Genomic DNA, 19,642 nt, shown 5'->3' with positions numbered 1-19,642 from the left:
GAAGCATATCTTCATAGTACAGGTTTCTCCCAACTCCCATGTGTCCCACACTAGTGACATTTTGAGTCAGGTACTTTCTTGTGGGAGGCTGTCCTGTGTATTACTGCCTCTACTCACTACATAGCAATAGTATTTCCCCTTAGTTGTGACAATCAGAAATGTCTCCAGTCATCGCCAAATGTCCCCTGGGGCACAAAAGTCTCCCCTGGTTAAGACCCACTGTATAATACTACATTGTTCCTGCTTCACCTCCCCACAGGCATTAATTAATTAATTAATTAATTTTTCTGTCCTCTTCCCTTTTATTCCTCATTTTCTTGTGAGAGGATACGAAAACTTTCATTATGTTTCACATCTTTCTCATTTCTTCTCTCACCCCGAAATTAAAAGAACTCTAGAAAGAAATAGTACAGTTGCCAAGGTAAATGCAAAGCCTGGCTCCTTGCCTGCCTTCATTGGCTCTATTAAGCATTAAGAGTCACTGGGTTTTTCTTGTTGCCCCCCAACTCCCGGAGACAGCTTTACCCTATGTCACCTGGGCGTGGAGAGACGAAGCATTCTTAGACCTTTCTGTGGCTCTGACCTACTGACATCCAGTTTTAATAGCTGAAGTTGAAGTTACACCGCTTCTCTAAATGCAGATGGCCATGCGCACAGTTACTTTCTGTTCCGAGTAGGACCTGTGCCCAGGAGGTTTGGGGGCTTGGTGTCAAGTTCTCAGAACTGTGCAAAACCCCAGAGCCAGACAGTCATAGACACTCAGCCAAAAGCCTCCACCCAAGCTTTTCTGCCTGCGCTTCCTTGAAATGGTTTTCCTCCTAAGTGGTGAACACGCCTGGCTGCTTTTTGGTCCCCTTCTGTTCTCAGTTCCCCTTTCACCTGCAGAGGGCCAGACTTGATAAACAGGTGTTCATCACATTACACTAGTTGCTATGGCATATGGATATCATACAGTATTTCTTCCCCTATTGCGCTTGGTTGCTGACATTTCTTCTATGTCTCTTACTGCAACTTCCCAGAAGTCCCTCATATTGTATCAAGAAATTGAAATTCTCATTAAAATGAAAACGTGGCGGGGGGGGTTATTCTTTATTATAAGATGTACACTGATTCATCCTCTGCATTACTTTAGCAAGATTGAACATAATGCATGGTTAGCTTGAATGTGGGATTTTAATAATTCTACTTAGAAAAACGTCATGAATTATAAGATCTAAAATTTGTCTTGTGTTTCTAACTGCCACGCTTCTCTTCTCCCACCCCACCCTTCCAAAAAGAAATCATCTCCTTGATTTAGAAAGAAAAGAATGAGGAGGAGCGCCGGCCTGACATGGTCAGGGGAGCATGCAGCTCTTGATCTTGAGGTCATGAGTTCAAGCCCTGTGTTGGGAGTATAGATTACTTAAAAAAAAAAAAAAAAAAAGAATGTCTGTGTCTTTTGTTTATTAGATGTGAATTCTTTAACCGCTGCTGTCCTTGTGAGCCAGGGCAGCGAGCACGTATGATATGGCCAAAGCATTTTCTCCTGTCAGGTAGAAAACCTTTCTAGCTGTAGTTAACTCTTCCCACCAGTATCAATTCAATTTGAATTTGGGGGCAGTCAGAGGAAGATCCATGGCATTAGGCAGTAGGGTTGAAATGCTTAGCAAATTACCAGTGTCCCTCTGTGATGCTTTTGCAGTTTGACAAGCCAGATTTCCTTTCAGCTTGTCTTCTTCCCATATTTGTTCCTGACAACCCCCACTCTTCAGCCCGCAAGGCCAGGGATGGGCTGGGAGAGTCCTTACCAAATAAAGAAGATTGACATCTTCCCTCCCACCCTGCAGGAAATAGAAGCTCTTCCAGGTTGAGTAGTCTATCCATAAGTTTGCTCATCAATTCTTTTTTTTTTTAAGATTTTATTTATTTATTTGACAGAGAGAGAGGTCACAAGTAGGCAGAAAGACAGGCAAAGAGAGAGGGAGAAGCAGGGTCCCCACTGAGCAGAGAGCCTGATGCAGGCCTTGATCCCAGGACCCTGAAATCATGACCTGAGCGGAAGGCAGAGGCTTAACCCACTGAGCCACCCAGGCGCCCTGATCATCTCTTCTTAATGGTTGTATTCCCAATGAGTAGTTTGAAAGCCACCTTAATGGGAGTGTGTATGTGGAAAGGATAAAAGGAAAAACAGGGGTGCCTGGGTGGCTCAGTGGGTTAAAGCCTCTGCCTTCGGCTCAGGTCATGATCTCAGGGTCCTGGGATTGAGCCCCACATCAGGCTCTCTGCTCAGCGGGGAGCCTGCTTCCTCCTCTCTCTGCCTGCCTCTCTGCCTACTGACAGGTAGATCTCTGTCTGTCAATTAAATAAATAAAATCTTTTTTTAAAAAAAAGGAAAACAAATACTTGTGCCTGTTTTCTGTAGTGAAGCTTGTTTGGCCAACAGGCTGACATTTGGGGCTCCTACAATTTTGTTTGGCTGTAACCCACGCATTAAAAATCTTGTTTTTCTCAAACAAATGGTTGCCAGAGGGCAGGGGAGTGAAGGAATGGGTGAAACAGGTGAAGGGGGTTAAGAGGCACAAACTTCCAGTTGTTATAAAAGAAACTAGTCATGGAGATGGGAAGTGCAATGTAGGGAATACAGCCAATAATATTGTAGTAATGTTATACGGTCACAGATGGTGGCTACACTTACCGTGATGAGCACTGAATAATGTATAGAATTGTCGAATCAACTATGTTGTGCACCTGAAACTAATCTAACATACAACATGACATAGTGTGTCAAATATTACAATGAAAGTTTTTTGAGCACAGTTTTTCTGAAATCCACACTTTAAAGGTAGAGTAATTTAGAAAGTAGTATTTCCTCTAAAATATTTACCACGACATTAAATGGTCAATTTGTTGATTACACAAAAAAACTCTACATGTTTTACAATTACCTGTTCAGGAAAGTATCGGTGGTGTGAAGATGAGCATGGTGATAATAAGCTCAGGACAGAGAATTAAAATGGGAATTTTCTATCAGAATGAGTAACTTAAAGAGAAATTGCATACCTCTTTTCCTCTTCTTTAAATGTAGGAAACTCTACTTTGATAATATTTCATATCTTTTACTTAAAATTGTGGCAAGGCAAAGTGAGGTTTTAATAATGATCTTTAGAGGAGGTATACATATAGACAGATCCACACACACACACACACACACACACATCCATATATACATATGATGAGATTTAATACTGTATCACTTATGTAAAATGAAAGCAATGATTGGACACCTCTGCTTACAGCCAGCACTTAGGGAATCAACCTAGAGTTCTCAGGTCTGCCTTTGTGTCCGCAAATTAATCTGCCAGAGATCAAATCACTGCTATAAAAGAATAGATGTACCCTGTAAACATTTGAAGCCAACATGCATTTTTTTCATCTGTTTTTCTGAACATTTTCTTCTCTCAGTTAAGCATTGCACTTAAAGGGGGGGGATATTTCCTGTTTGTTTTCTATTCTTTTTTAATGAAAATTATGCAGATGTGTTAGAAAAACCTCTGTTGACATTGAACACATGGCTCTTGGGGAATCTGTACAAGTGTATTGTTTCTACATTTTTAATTCAGGAACAAAACATGCTATGAGATTAAAGGCTTGGAAGTGCTATGTGAACTTATTTTACACTTCTTTCTGAGCACCGAAGAAATGACCACGAAGTGAATAAATGAGTCTGAGCAGTCTCTGAGGAAGTAAGAGGTTACCATTAACATTTATTCAACTTCAGTTTCATTTAACTGTTTTTGTCTGGCTCTTATCTGAGCAGATAATGCAAGTACTGTGGGTGTAGAAATTGAAAGCTGAGTACAGCTCAGAGGGCGCTTATGATCTTTTTGGGAAAATAAAACACATGAAAAAATGTTTTTTTAATTAGACTGTGTATAGCACAGAGTATAGTTCCCATCGTTTATCTTGCTGACGAGACTACATGAAAGAAAGAAATGACCGAGAAATGCTTACTGTTTAAATATTTATTTAGGTACTGGGGAAAATTGAGGTGACTTATCTATGCACTTCAGGTTTTTCATCAGCAAATTGGCATCCTTTGTGGTGGTGATGATTAAAATACATGCAAAGCATATAAGCAGAGTGTCTGGCACATAGCAAAAGCTTAGTGAATGACAGCTACTCAGAATAGTAACATCATCTGATTTAATAATAGTACCTATGAATTACATAGTATTTTTCCATTCTGCAAATGATGAAATTAACACTTTAAGAGGTTAAGTAGTTTACTGAGAATTCTCTGGCTAAATAAGAGCTTCAGCTAGGATCGAACCCAGGGAATCTAACTCGAGACCAATCTCTCAACAGCAGTACTATTATACTGCCCTTACTATTCATTCATTTATTTGCACAAAAATTAATTGGACATCTATGCATGCCAGATACCATTTGTCATTAACTACATTATTTATATTGAATACAGAGGGAAATTTACAAGATGTGATGAAGGTAGGCATGTAATGACATCATATTCGCTCTTTATTTTGACCAAACTTAATCCAAATATTCAAATATATTTATAAAAACACTGGCTTAATAAATATGGGAATCAATGAATATTGCTTCTCACAGTAACATAAGCAGATGATACAAGATAATGCCTTTATAAAACCTTGGATTTTTACACTCTGCTATTCATACATCTGGATAGGACTTGAGCAACATAATTTCTGATTCACTTTTTTTCTTTTACTCATTTTTAAAGTTACCAAAAAACACTACCCATAGATGAGCCCTTACACTGCAACTACTAGAAAGCAGAAAACCATTTGCTGCTTTATCCTGCAGTCATGACCTGTTGTGTTTTAAAGAAAAGCATACACAGTTGCATTTAAAGAGAAGATGGTCTTTTGCTTTCATATGCAGTGAGATCCTTTTAATATGTTTGACTTTTGCCTCTGAGAGGCTCTGCCAACTCAACTTGCAGTATTAGTAGAGCTGTAAAATGAATTTTATGATTATTTCTAAAACCGAAGAGGTTTTCCTACTGCCTGCTTTCAAGCAAGCTGTGACCTGTTGATCATGTAGTTCAATATCCCTAGTAGCCATATAAACACTTTTCTGTTTGGTGGTGTTTTCTATTCAGAAGTCAACTATAGGCTTGTATATGTGGGGATTCCGATTTTGTAAAGAGATTATATAGTGTCTTTTTGAACGTTTTATCTAAAAAAAGAAATATGATCGGGTCTGTGCTACTTCTAGCTGATGCAAGACAGGTGAGGACATTTTTAATTTCAATTAAATAATTCAGTCGCTGACAGTTCTGATTTTGGTGTAGAACATAAAAAATGGGTTTAAAAATGCTGTATGGAAGGAAGCAAACTATTAGTAGAATCTGGATGACCAAAAGGTGCCTTTTCACAGAACTGTAAGTCAGATCTTTCTCCATAATGGATGTACAGGTCCTTATTTTTCTCAAATGGCTGACAAAAGAGTAATATGATGTTAGTACGACTAAAAAGGAAAATCCCATAAATGTGGTTCCAATGAGGCCCGCGGTCTGCGAGATCATGGCTCCTAGTTCCGTCTGCCGGTTATAGCACACGTTCTCCTCTCCTTCTGTAGCCTCTACAACTGAGTAGTATATGATAACTGGCATAATTATGCCTAGTACAACTCCCCATATGTAAACACACAGTTTTCTAGCAAAGTTGGGCTGGCGAAATTTTTTCAGTAAATGGCCATAAAATACTTTCTCGTAGCATGAAGTAGTCTCTTGTACTGAGTCCTTTTTCATTAAGGTAGCATAGCGGCTTATGGCAATCCAACTTAAAATTAAGAGGCTAACGAACATACTTACATGCATGGATAGAGTTCCCAAAAAATTGACCACTGTGCATTGTGCAGATCGATACTCCCATTGAGAACCTTTTAGGAAATAGATACCCATGAAAGGCATAGCACTGCACACAAGTAAGTTTGCAGTCACAAGATGTGCTAGGTAGATGTGCGTTGATGTTTTCTTGCCTATCTTTGTTAAAAATAGCCATTGAGAGAGAGAATTTCCAAAGAGACCAATGATGCAGAGGAAGGTATAAATGATCGGCAAAGCCAGGGAAGAGATCCTGGATGGTTGAATACATGTTGAATTGTTGCTCATTTATATCAGATTTTCTTGGAATTTTGTCTCAGGAGCTAGAACAGAATGGCAGATATTTAATGTTAAAATTATAGATGGTATTTAAACTGAATAGTTTTTTAAAACTATTGGATGAAATAAAATAGTAATGTAAATGTATTGGGTAGAAAGAGAGGATATAGATGCTTTCTCACCTTTTCTAATCACGGTCCAGTGGAACTACAAGTAAGACTTGATGGTGGACAGTACCTTTGTCTAAAAAATGAAATTTGATACAAATAGTTAAAGACCTGAGATTTATCATTCTTTGATTTTTTTTTCCTAGAAAGGTAATTGAACTATTTTAAAGCACATGCAAGCAATACATACTGGCCAAAGGAAAGTATTACAAAAGTATTTTGTGGCCACCCTACTACTTAAGACTTTTAATTACCACCTTAATAAACGCTTTTCAAAATGGCTTCTCTCCAGGATGAGGCTAAAGCACCCTCTGTAATCTAATACCCTTAGAATAGTGTCATTTTGCATTTCAGAAGTAAACTTAATTCTACACAAATACTCAGACAAGATCCTGAATCAAACAGAAGGCAAGTATAGTGACCAAGGATAGACATCAAAATCCCAAGGTCTTTACCAAGACATCAGAAATTTCCTATTTCAAATATTTAATGTTAAACTACCATACTTCAGTTTTTTTTAAAAGTTTACTTTAAATTCTGTGTCAAAACTGTAGTTGCTATGCTTGTTGGTTAGAGTGCCCTCATGTGTCTTTGTGTATAATTTTAGTACCTTGTGTTTTCAGAGAATATGATTTTTTTAGAAGACATTTTAATCACAGCATAAATACAGGCATGGTTTTTTGGTTTTTTATGTTTTATTTTTTGTTTTTAAGTTTTTTTTTTTTTTTTGTAATAATCTACACCCAACATGAGGCTCGAACCTAGGATCCCGAGATCAGGTGTCACATGCTCTTCCGACTTAGTTAGCCAGGTGCCCCATGTCTTATTTTTAAATCTTTTTCTTTTATCTTTCTTGCATAAGATGGTACACCGGAAATGTTGAAGAGTCACATACAAACTCCCTTTCATTATTTTGTTCATTCCTTATTTCTTTAAGGTGTGAATTACAAGTTCTTGGATTCAGGTCAAGTAAGAATCATGAGCTTTATTCAGAATGTGCCACATTTCTCTGTGTTTATCACCATAGCTTTCTAGGTACCACATTCTCTTTCATAAAAATTTAGAGTGGAGATTCTTTAAACCTTTTTTTAAATCACATTCGGTCTTTTGATAAAAACAAAAAATGTTGCCATGGATCTACCTTCATATATGTCCCCAGCCCCTCTGAGCTCTTTCACTCTGCCCCTCTTCAGAGTCACAGTTTTAAGTTTTGCATCATGGATTACAGAAATAGGGAGGGGTTTTCCCCAAATATGCTGTTGGAATTTTTAAGTAATTTATTTTTTTGTTTTTTATTTTTTGAAATATTTTATTTATTTATTTGACAGACAGAGATCACAAGTAGGCAGAGAGGCAGGCAGAGAGAAAGGAAGGGAAGCAGGCTCCCCGCTGATCAGGGAGCCTGATGCGGGGCTCCAGGGCTCCGGGGCAGGACCCTGAGATCATGACCTGAGCCAAAGGCAGAGGCTTTAACCCACTGAGCCACCCAAGTGCCCCTTAAGTAATTTTTTAAACCAAGCAATCCCCACACAAGGACTTTGAAAGCATGAGGGTCTGTACAGTGCCTCTAGCTTCCAGTATGGAGACCCTTTACTAATGTCTACCAGTTTCTATCATTTTATTTCTTTGCAATTTTTATTTAGAAAACAGTCCAGATGCTTCAGAGGGAGTATGTGTCTGAATGCAGTACAGCCCAGCAGATTGGAATCTGGTTGCAATTAGTGCACTGTCAGTTGTAAATATATAAAGCCTGATCCATACTGATTTAAAACCAGTCAGATAGAGAGTGAAATAAGCCAGTTATTTCCTGAGAACAATTGATTCAATCCTAGTAGATCTTTTTATAACAAATGGAGCTTCCAGGGTGCCTGGTGGCTCAGTCAGTTAAGTGTCTGCCTTCAGCTCAGGTCATGATCCTAGGGATTGAGCTCCGCATCTGGCTCCTTGCTCAGTGGGGAGCCTGCTTCTCCCTCTGCCTCTGGCCCTGTGTGTGTTCTCTCTCTCTCTCTCTCTTCTCGGTCAAATAAATAAATAAAATCTTTTTTTTAAAAGGCAAGAAAGAAATGGAACTTCCTTTTATGGTTATAGTAAAGAAAAACACTGCCCTTGCCTTGTGTAGATAATGCGTTATATACTAAAATCTGAAAAGGTAATAGTGCTTCTGTATTCACAGATCGTATTCCCCTTGTTTCAAACTAGCCCACCTCAGACAGCATCTGCCGCTGCCTATTACTGTCACCTCGCTTTGCTATTTCACACTAGCAGATGTTTCCAAACAAAAAGGAGGGGAAAAGACTCTAATGATCAGCTATCAAAATTTAAACATTTTAGTCCTGTTAGAGTTTTTACAGAGTTAACTTTTAAGCTACAAGTAAGTGATCAGTCTTACCTGCACAAGTAGTTTACACCAATCAAGGCTCTGTTCAGGACAGGGATGCAAAATTTCAGACTTAAAATTCTCCGACCATCCAGTATCTTTCAGTTCTAGTCAGTGCGACCAGATTCTTGCATGACACCAACTACAGTGAGGGGAAAAAGGAAATTAAACAGTATTGAAGAAATTGAATAGTTATGGTAAATGTAGCAACTACCTCTCAAAAAAAAAACCCTCATTTCTCTATTTCTGTGGTGGGAGGAAGTTGGTAGACAATATATATATTGTACTTCCTTATGATTATTTTATGAACCAGCTCTACCTCAAGGAGCTTTATATTAACATGCTTGGCTGAAGTTAAGTTCAAAGGTTTAGTCCCCATAGCTAGTTTCATACATCACAGTGGTAGAGGGAACCACTTCATACTCACCCAAGAAAATATTAGTATAAACTTGTCTGTAAAATCACTTGTCGATAGTTCATTTGCAGTTCATCTTTATCAAGAATAAGAGGAAACAAACCCAAAATTTTCTTACCAGTAGCGGCTTACTGAAATCAGATATCACAGAGCTGGAATAGAACTTCATGATCATCTATGGATACAAACCCTTCATTTTAAGGATAAAGAAGTGAATGAGATCCAGGGCACCTGATCTGAGGGTGGCTCAGTCGGTTCAATGTCTGCCTTCTGTTCAGGTCATGATTTCAGGGTCCTGGGGTCGAGTCCCACATCAGGCTTCCTGCTTAGTGGGGAGTCTGCTTCCTCTGCCCCTCCCACCCACTAGTGCTTGCCCCCTCCTCCACAAAAATAAATAGTCTTTGTTTTTTTTTTTTTTGTTTTTTTTTTTTTTTGAAAAGGCAAGAAGTGAGACCCAGCGTAGCACACTGTAAGTAAATACAGACTGCACTCGAGTTTGGGTCCCAACTAGGTTACCAAGTGAACTAACCCATTCTACTTCCAACTGCCCTCTGAGCCCCCATTCAGATTCAGATTAGTGTCCATGGTTTGGAGCATTTCATAAAGGCTTTGGGGAATCCCAGAAAGTGCCAGAATCTGAAGACCAAATACTCCTCGGATATAATGAATAGTTACATCATGCTATAAAGAATCCAGTTTTATATATAGTATCGTGTAATGAGCCTACGAACTAGTAACTAACTGAAAGCTCAGGGTACAGCTGAGGAGCCAGACTTGCGTCACACACTACCCTTCCTTGTGTAGTGAAACCACCCGGAGGGAGTCAGAGAATGGGAACAGAAATCTAATTTCATCAAACTTGAGCACTTCAGTTATCAGTGAATCTGCATTTAAAATTAATAGAAGGACCTTGCCATTTCTCATAACCCCCAATGTGTATCTTTTTTCGTGTTGATTGCTTAAGTCTTCCCTACTGTTTGCATAATTGTTCTCTGTAAAACAAAAGTGAGAACTACTTAAGTGGTTCTGCTGCTGTTCATCTTTGTCATGCTTGCCATTATTTCATTAAGGACCGTGACTCGTCCAGGGTTGTATGGCCATGGACTGCACAGTAATTTGGCCTCTCTGGAATTCCTATTATTTTTACTTCATCAATTTCTCATGTCCCAGGAAGGAATTACTTAGAACAAAAACCCGTTTGAACTAATTTAGAGAAGAATGGAAGTGGAATGCTGTTTATAAGTGATTGAGAGATCATTTTAATATTACCACTTTGAGCCTTAAGCCCCTGTAGTCAAAAAAAGAGAGAGAGAGACCACTCTTGCCCTCCCCTACCTTTCCTCCATTGTCCCCAGACTCAGTAAATGACAGCATCACTTTCTCGTTATTCAAGTCAAAAACCTAGGAATTATCCTGCTTCCTCTCTTTCCTTCACATCTCACATCCAGTCAATTCCTGTAGCTTCTCCCACCACCACCAGTAGTAGCCACACTTAATGAAAGCTTATTATGTGCCAGGCATCCTGGTCTGTGTTTTGTCTTATTTCATCTTCACAATACACTGTGAAATAAATAGTACAAAATATATTCAATTTAAAGATGAGGAAAACAACTTCAGAAAGGTCACATAAATTGCCTAAGATCATGCAGCCATCTATCCTCACAACATGATGAGTGGCTTACATACACACACACACACACAGCAAGTGACTCAAAACAAGACCATAGGTGCAGTATCTTTTTTGTTTGTTTGTTTAATCTAGCCTCTGAAGTCAGCACTGTCACTTCTGCAGTATTTTCTTGGTCACACAGAGCCAGCAGTGATTCAATATGAAGAGGTAGATAGCAGGAGATGGTGATCATTGGGAGCCATCTTGGAAGCTGGCTACCACAAGATGTCAGTCAACCATTGGACTAGGGAAAAGTCAAAAGTACCTCTTAAAATGACTGTCAGGCAGCTGATCATTTATCAAGCAAGAATGCCTGGATTGGTGTACATTCTGTCATTTCTTCCTGTCTCTTGATTTTTAGTGCTCTGTATTAAACAGTGCAGTTCATTTATTTTTTTAAGGATTTTATTTATTTATGTGACAGACAGAGATCACAAGTAGGCAGAGAGGCAGGCAGAGAGAGAGGAAGGGAAGCAGGCTCCCTGCTGAGTAGAGAGCTCAACGCAGGACTCAATCCCAGGACCCCAGGACTATAACCTGAGCCGAAGGCAGAGGCTTTAACCCACTGAGCCACCCAGGCGCCCCCAGTGCAATTCATTTAATGAGTATTTATTGAAGTTCCTTGTATGTTTCTAGTGCTGTGTGGAAGTCACAGAAGTGTATTAGCCATAGGCTAACATAGGGTTTCCAGAAATTCAGGAGTGATTCCACAAGCAAGCCAAGAATTCAGATTAATAATGTGATGTGTGGGGGCACCTGGATGGCTCATTGGGTTAAGCCTCTGCCTTCAGCTCAGGTTATGATCCCAGGATCTTGAGATCAAGCCCCACATCGGGCTCTCTGCTCTGCAGGGAGCCTGCTTCCCCCTCTCTCTCTGCCTACCTGTGATCTCTCTCTCTGTCAGATAAATAAATAAAATCTTTAAAAAAATATATAGTGTGATGTGTGATAGAGAAGATGCTCTACAAATTAGAAAGAGAAGAAAACAGTGAATCATAGTTGTTCTGGAAGGCCAAAGGAGCTAGAAGGAAAGGGAACACATGCTAAGCTATAATTCTGTGCTATGTAGGGACTGGGCAGAGCATTTTACATGTAAGAACTCGAACAATGGGTGGTAGAGGTTCCATTTCACATGGAAGGAAATTGAGTTTCAAAGAGGTTAAATTGTGTGCCCAAGGCAACACAACAAGTAAATGAACTTGAAAGCATATATTTTTTTTTTTCAATCTCTTCCTCTGCTGTTGAAAGCAGAAATTACTGGCCTTTCTCAGGGGTCAGTTAGTTGTACTCAGTAGTACTTATGGTAAGTAAACTGGGGTCAAGTTTTGAATACTTTTTACTTTGTTCAAACAGGGCTTCCCATCCTATGCTCTAAGGTAGCAGAATTGACCATGGGAAAAATCAAGTCCAATTTTCTAATCATTGAAAGCTTTGAACTTTAAGCTAAGTTCTATCTCATCGATAGCAGTATAAATTCTTTTTGATTGAGGCAATTTTTGAATTCCTTAACTGAAATATAAGGAATTTTCTAATTTATGTTTTTCTAAGAACTACTACAATTGGTCGAAAAGCATAAATGTCAGAGCATACAAAATTAGCCAAAATACAACTTGTCAGGTGGAAATTTCAAGGATTACAAGTGCTGTGTACACGTGGCCCCTTGGACTTTTCTCACTCAAGCCACCGGTCTTTCTCTTTGGTTTCTCATAAATCTTTCCCATCCACACCCTCTGCAAGGTTCCGCTTCTGTTATCCAAGTGCAAATGCCCTTATCCAACACTTCTAATTCTTTCCTACATCATCTGCCAAATGCTGATCCCCTGGGTGTTCTGCTCAGACCCTTATGATTTACTTCTCAAGGTGTTAGAGTAGTTCCCCCAGAATACAAGCCCTGCCTTGTGTTAAGTTTCCTGCTTTCGAGATACACGCACACGCATGTGTGTGTGTTTGTGTGTGTGTCAAGGGAATGTTTCACTCTGTTCCCAGAACCCATTTGGAGTCATTCAGTAAGAATGGTTCAGAGGGCAGGCAGGTGGTAATTTATTTTGACAGTCTGTGGTGAGCTGTATACAGCAAGGGTGCACGAGACTTCTCCTGACTTACAGGGATTATAGGGGTCAGGAGTAGGGTCCCTCACCACTTTCCATCAGAGCCAGAATGCAAAGGACACCTAAGACACATCACTCATACCTGCACCTCATTGCTCCAGCTACACAATTATTTTAGGCTGGTGTCCACACTAGCTGTGGTTCACCTTTTTGAGTACTCTTCCTGACCAGTCTGCAGTTCGGGCCATCGGGAGGCTGGTGTGCAGGCAGAGCAGATAGGCCTCACACAGTCTGTGTTTGAACAGCACATTCAAAAGATAAGTGGTTCTCCAAAAGGGGGGGCAGTGGAAGCCTTTTATCCAGTTCAGTGCATACCCGAGACAGTGGTCACCTTGAGGAGTGAAACACAGACCTTTGACTCAAAGCTGTGGTTTGTTCAAGGCTCGCTGAGCCCCCTGCTCCCTTCAGGATGTGGTGTCTAGCCACAGCCCCGTCCCCACGGCACTGCTCGCAGGCTCTTGCTGCTGCTCGAGCAGCTGTATTTCAGGCCGTCCCACCCTTAATCAGGGTTTTAAGAACTTCTACTAGGAAGAGCTGATTTCTCAGTATATCGTGGGAGTATCTCCCTCAAGAACTATTTTTAAAACAGCAGAAATTATAGTCCAGAGTTTGAAAGTTTATCATCGTGCAGAAAACTGATTAGCTCCATAAGGAAGGTCCACTGACAAAACGTAGAGGGACCTACTAATCAAAGTTTCATTATGCTTCGCCTTTGGCTTTGTCTCTTCATATAGGTTTGTGTGCACCGGATAGACGTGGTCTTCTAGAATCGCATACCACAATAACACTGTAGCAGTCTCGGTGGCGGCCGTAAGAACTGGAATGCCCTCTGAGGCGGCAGAGGGAAGCAGATGGGAAATAGGTTTGGGGAAGGGAAGAAACTTCAGCATTGGATTAGATGAGGCAAAAATCTTTTTGAGGACAGTCAGATTTTAAATTTCAACATCTCTGAGTCAGTTAAGTTTAATTCATATCCTGCTTCAGAACCTACCGTTTTTTTTTTAAAGGTTCTTTGAAGGGCTCCTGGGTGGCTCAGTCAGTTAAGCATCTGACTTTGACTCAGGTCATGATTTGGGAGTCCTGGGATTGAGCCCCACATTGGGATCCCTGCTCAATGAGGACTCTGCTTCTCCGTCTGCCCCTCTCCCTGCTCTCTTTCTTTTTCTCTCTCTCTCTCAAACCTTTTTAAAAAAGGTTCTTTGAAAAGGAAAAAGTATAAAATTTTCTGAAAATGAAACCTTTGATGATAGAATTCTAAAAATAAAAATAAAAATATTGCCCCAGGTACAAGATACATCCCTACACCTCTGCCCTGGGAAACAACACATCAGACTGCAGTGAGATTTCGAGAACCAAAAAGGCATCCTATATCCGTTCCCTGGAACCCGCAGTGTCCCTTTCTTCCCAAGACCAAGGTTTCCTGGCCAGTTTATTACCAATCATTTCCTTTGGATATCTAGATACTGTTGTGTTGAGGTTAAGTCCCCTGCTCCATGTCCTTATTCAAGGGACAAAACAGGTATGTGAAGGGAAGGCGAGGGGCAGTTAAGTACCTGTCTTACTGCCTGTATCTGAGTGTCTGGGTTGATTTTCTCTTAAGAGCCCCAAGTACTGAAGTAACAAGCTTGCCTGAGAACCACGTTTATTAGGAAGCTTATAAATGGCAGCTACTGAAGTGCTTCCTATATATATTCGATCGGTTTTTAAACCATCTCTGAGCTAAATGCCATCCTAACTACCAGTTTCTAGATGAGATTTAGGCCCACAGAAGAGAAATAACTTGCCGCTGCTAGTAGAACTGCCATAGTGTAGGGCTTAGAACTGGACCCAGTCAGTGTGACTTCAGAGCCCATATTCTTGGCTGCTGCCAGAGTCTGGTTGATGGTGTTGGGTAAGGTGACCCAGTATCCCCAGTGACCAAAAACATATCTCACTTATATACCTGTCTGCAGTTTTCAGTCTGGAAGTTTATGAACTCCTGCCATCTCCCCATTGTAGAGGTGCCTTTTTCCATCCATAGCTGGTAAGTAATCAGAGGGTTCTATTTTGAGACTATGTATTGTTTCCCTTTCAGTCCATTGATTTTAGCAGTCACGGATGATCCTCACCTAAGTCAGTTCTTGTGCTGATGGACGCAGATAAATTAGATTTGAAGTGGTCACTTGAAGGCGGCACTCTAAACAAGTCTTGGTGTTGAGATCATTCTCAAATAGTGCCATCTGTGGCATAGCTTCTAATATTACCAGATTTTCTCTTCTTCCCTGTCCTCCATCAAAAACCAGCCTAAAATATGCTGTTTTAATAAACAACGTAAAGCATTGAGGCCAGGAAACCTAAGTCCTACGGAGTGACGACCTCTGGAAATAGCTGGTAGAGAAAACTGGAAAAGAGAAAAACCGCCGCAGTTTGGTGTTCACTGCAAAGTCTGCAGCTCGTTCTTTTGGCAGCGCTGTGGCCAGCAGAGGGCAGTGTATTACCAGCCCTGGGTAAACCTCTCCCAATGAAAGGCTGAAGTAGAAGCTGCCGGTGTTGCTCTGTTTTCCAGCCAGAAACTTAAAACCATTTAAAAGTTGTGGTTTTTTTTTTTTTTTAAGTTCTAACAGAATGATAAACGTCATTATTTAACTAGCTGAAAAACACTTTAAACGTGAGAGAGTAACAGTAATTGTGTGGGCGAGGATTCCTTTCACGATTTCACCCCGATTTCCTTAACGATTTCATCCTAAAGATGAAAAGCCAGTACCAGTCATCTGCCTTTAACAGGATATGTCCTCTGGGGACTTTTTTGTTTTGTACCAGTGATTATCACAAGAGTTGCCTTTGTAAAACACAACTTCAATCACCTGAGCAGTAAAAAAGAAAGTCTAACACTTTAGTATGTGAAAGTTGTAGTCATATCTTCTAGTTTTATTTAGCTTTTCTCCTAATCACAGTGATTCAAGGACATAATTTCAAAAGTCAAAGAATACTGAAAGGCTTGTAGTGAAAACTTGCCTATTAATAAATGTGATTTAAAGCCTATATCAGCTAATGAAGACAGTAGAGTCCCTGTTGTGTCCCCTTTAGTCCTTCCTCAGACTCCGAAGATCCTTTCATTTAAGAAACCCCCTAACCTGTTGCCTCGTTATTCCCTTCTTTCCATCAGTGGGGAGCATATGTTTGTTGTTATCTCGGAGAACACATGGGTGGTTTAAATCTTTAATAACCCTGGGGCGCCTGGATGGCTCAGCAGGTTAAAGCCTCTGCCTTCGGCTCAGGTCATGATCCCAGGGTCCTGGGATTGAGCCCCACATCTGGCTCTCTGCTCAGCAGGGAACATGCTTCCCCCCTCTCTCTCTGCCTGCCTTTCTGCCTACTTGTGATCTCTGTCAAATAAATAAATAGATAAATCTTTTAAAAAAATCTTTAATAACCCTGCCATTCCCCACCCTGCAGTGGTTTGGAAAATAGTTGTCTCTTTCTCTCTTCCTCTCACACACAGCTTTCAAATAAAAGAATTCAAGGCGTTGTCTCTCTTGTTAGTGAAATCGCTCACTATTATTCATTGTTGCCTTTTTAGAAATAGTACGCACACTTTTTGTTTATATTTTATGTGCATCATTTATCTCTTCACACCCCCAGACTTGGTGGCTTAGGACAACTCTCGATTCTGCAATTTGTTCTGGGCTCAGCTGGGCAGTTCTTCTGTCATTCTTACCTGGGATCATCTGTGCAGCTATGTAGCTTCTTAGTCATCTGGCAGCATAGCTGAGACTGGGTAGTCCAAGATGGCCTCACTCTTGTGTCTGGAGCCCCAGCTGGGATGGTTATGCAGGCCGAGCGTCTGTTTCCATGTGATCTTTTTATTGGCTTTATTTCTAATGTGATGGTCTCGGCTTCTGAGAGGGCAAAACTGGAAGCTGCAAGGCCTCTGAAGGTTTTGCTCAAATGTCCTGCAATGTCCACCACCTTTTATCAGTCAGAGCAAGTCACATATCTGCCCAGATTCAAGAGGTGGGCAAAAGACTCCACCTCTGAATGGGAGGAGCTGTGGAGAATTTTAATCTACCACATTTTTTAATGTGCTTGCATTGGTAACGTTTTAACTAATTTTCTATATCTTTCCCTGGAAGTGCCTTTGCATTGGCTCTTTCCTTGGGGATTAATATAGTATGTGTACCTGGGAGTTCATGGCTTCTTGGGCAATATTTCAAAAAAGAAAAGTTGAGTTTACTTTGTGAGAGCTGCCCACTCTGTCCCACTTGGGTCCTGGAGCTGTTGTTTTGTTTTGATTATTTCTTATATTACGAAGTGCATCAAAAGTATCGTGAATCTGGGCACCTGGGTGGCTCAGTTGGTTAAGCAACTGCCTTCCACTCAGGTCATGATCCCAGAGTCCCAGGATCAAGTCCCACATCAGGCTCCCAGCTCCAAGGGGAGTCTGCTTCTCCCTCTGACCTTTTCCCCTCTCATGCTCTCTCTCACTGTCTCTCTCTCAAATAAATAAATAAAATCTTTTTTTTTTTAAGTATCTGTTTCCAGAATAGATTCTAGCTTTTTAGTAAGACTAGAAGAAAAGTATGTTTCTGCTAGTGTGATCCTGAAAGCTGGATAAATTCATTGACTTCTCCAATACTAAAGCCTAGAAGGACGTGGAATGACAATTAATCTAGCTCACCCTTTGGTAGCTCCCCCCCACCACCACCACCAGCATGCTGGTTTGTACTCACTACTCAAGATTTCTTTATTTGCAAGATCATAAATGGAAACTATCAGAGCATGAGACCCACATTCACTTACTGAGCTGATTCCTTGCACTAGTTGCCACATATATTTGGACCTCTGCAACCGTCCCCAACACGAGCTGACCTGTGTGTTCCAATGTTTTTCAAGACTAACTGGCCACAAAGGGGAACTGAATATGAACATGCATGCAAACCTCATCAGTTCCCTTTGCAACCAGCTGAAAGTTGTTTTTAATATAGAGGAAACAGTGTTTTTCTTGTGAGTATAAACAATTTACGGCATTTCTGCTTCTGACAGGTCAGGGGACATACAAGAGAACACCGCACTAAATTGTGAGAAAGGCACTTTAAAGAGAAAGTAGGAAAACAGCAAAAGTTGAATTGAGGAAGAGAAAGAGGTGCTGCTGTGTACAGGAAAGGAACAAAGCAGAGGTGGGAGACTGGGTACTAGAAAGTCTTAATAAGTAATAGAACATGAGAAGAGGCAGGAACTGTAGAAAGGAAATGTCTGTAACAGGAAAGGGCCTGTAGCAGCACTTCCAGTGGTATTAATGGAAGGCATTAAAATCTCTTGGCCCAGAAGTTTGCCATTGGATAAAATTGGAAAATATAACCCATTAGAGTGATTACTATTCCCACATGAGTTCATGCTACTGAGCCAGGTTTAGTGCCTTGTTGCCATTTCAGAATGCAGTGTGGTGACCCAGTTAGCCGCTCTGATTACTGAGCAAAACTAGGGGTCTATAAGAAAGCATAGAGACCTAAGCACCTAACATGAATGTCACAAAGCTCCTAAAAGCAATCTCTCTAGCAATAAAAATGCCTACTACGTGCTGAGCAAGAGACACAGGTCAAATTCACCACAAAAGAAGAATGAGGGAAACTGCTTGGGGACTGCCAACCATACATCAAGCAGCAGCCCCCAGACGTGCACTTGAGTTGCCCTGAGGGCATTACTGTTTTAGTATCTGAAGGCACAGCTGAACTGCAGGTGGCCCCTACTTGCCAGCCGCTGATGCAGTGAATGTTCTGCAAGATCCAAAATTTCTATTAACAGGATCTAAAGGACATCTCATCCAAACTTTATTAAATGCTGAAAATACTTGGCTACCTTCCCAGCCTGCTGGGGATCCATACTATATTGAAATGCTTCGATTAACAAGTAAGTCACCAGCTCTCTATTTCATTTGAGATCTGTAATTATTAGACACCCTCTCTCATGATCTGGTGAGATGTGCCTCTTGCAACTCCCATCCTTCACCGATCCTTTTAGCTTGCTCTCTGGAACTACACACACACATTTTTGCTGTAATATCTTTCCTTCTGTCTTTTGCTGTAAGGCTACGTAATCTCATTCTCCCAACTCTTCCTGGTATCCTGCAAGGTACCCTCACTGTCCTCTTCTGCTTATTCAACTTCCAAAGCATGGCTCTGATGAGCCCATGATCGGTCTGTTACTGCTCTTGTCCTGGGCAGTGCTCTTATTCATGAAAGCTGAAGTTGAATTACCCTTCATGAGTTACTCCCCCCTCCCTCCCACCTCGCTTGCTTCCAGACCAGCTTCCACTGCCTCTCTTCCTAGTTCCAATGTTTACCTTCAGCTTATGGCCATTCCATTTTGACATTTGAGTATTTGGATAACATATATTGAATGTTTCTTCCTGGCCAGGTATATATTTATTAGCTTGTTTAGTCCTCATAACAACACTATGAGTTAGGTACTCCTAACTCTTATTAAATAATCTCTCAGTAGAAGGAAGAATAGAAGGAAGTAAGGAAAAACAGGAGAAGTCATTTTCTCATAGAAAAAAAAAATAAAAAGTAGAAGGAAGAGTAGAAGGAAGCAATTTCTCAGTAGAAGGAAGAGAGCTTGTCCAAGGTTATATAGTAAGTGGTAGAGCCAGACACTGAACTCGGCAAGGGCTGCCCTTCTAACCTGGCTGGTACGCTGACTCTCAGTTCTGTTATTTAATAATGTTTACTGTCATTGGGCCAAGAAGACCTATTGGATCCAGCCCACCATGATCCCCACTATGGCCTAACTGTGATGGGAGG

The 19,642-nt window shown here is 40.7% G+C and overlaps 2 protein-coding genes across 14 annotated transcripts in view; one reads left to right on the top strand and one right to left on the bottom strand.

Moving 5' to 3' along the window:
* Nucleotides 1-19,642, top strand: part of CASK (calcium/calmodulin dependent serine protein kinase) — a 358,718-nt gene that overhangs the window by 185,273 nt on the left and 153,803 nt on the right. The window lies entirely within an intron of this gene.
* On the bottom strand, nucleotides 3,987-16,803 carry GPR82 (G protein-coupled receptor 82). Its single transcript, XM_059158579.1, has 4 exons — nucleotides 16,561-16,803; nucleotides 8,684-8,813; nucleotides 6,310-6,370; nucleotides 3,987-6,171 (listed from the first exon to the last, which is right to left on the bottom strand). The coding sequence occupies exon 4, from the start codon at nucleotides 6,134-6,136 to the stop codon at nucleotides 5,126-5,128; it is 1,011 nt and encodes a 336-aa protein (XP_059014562.1). The 5' UTR covers nucleotides 6,137-6,171; nucleotides 6,310-6,370; nucleotides 8,684-8,813; nucleotides 16,561-16,803; the 3' UTR covers nucleotides 3,987-5,125.

This window comes from Mustela lutreola, chromosome X, assembly GCF_030435805.1.
Source record: "Mustela lutreola isolate mMusLut2 chromosome X, mMusLut2.pri, whole genome shotgun sequence".
Classification (NCBI taxonomy): domain Eukaryota; kingdom Metazoa; phylum Chordata; class Mammalia; order Carnivora; family Mustelidae; genus Mustela; species Mustela lutreola.
This window is presented reverse-complemented; position numbering and strand designations above follow the sequence as displayed.

Bases quoted from the DNA above. Each gene is read 5' to 3' on its own strand.
- GPR82 (XM_059158579.1), bottom strand. From the start codon at position 6,136: ATGAGCAACAATTCAACATGTATTCAACCATCCAGGATCTCTTCCCTG.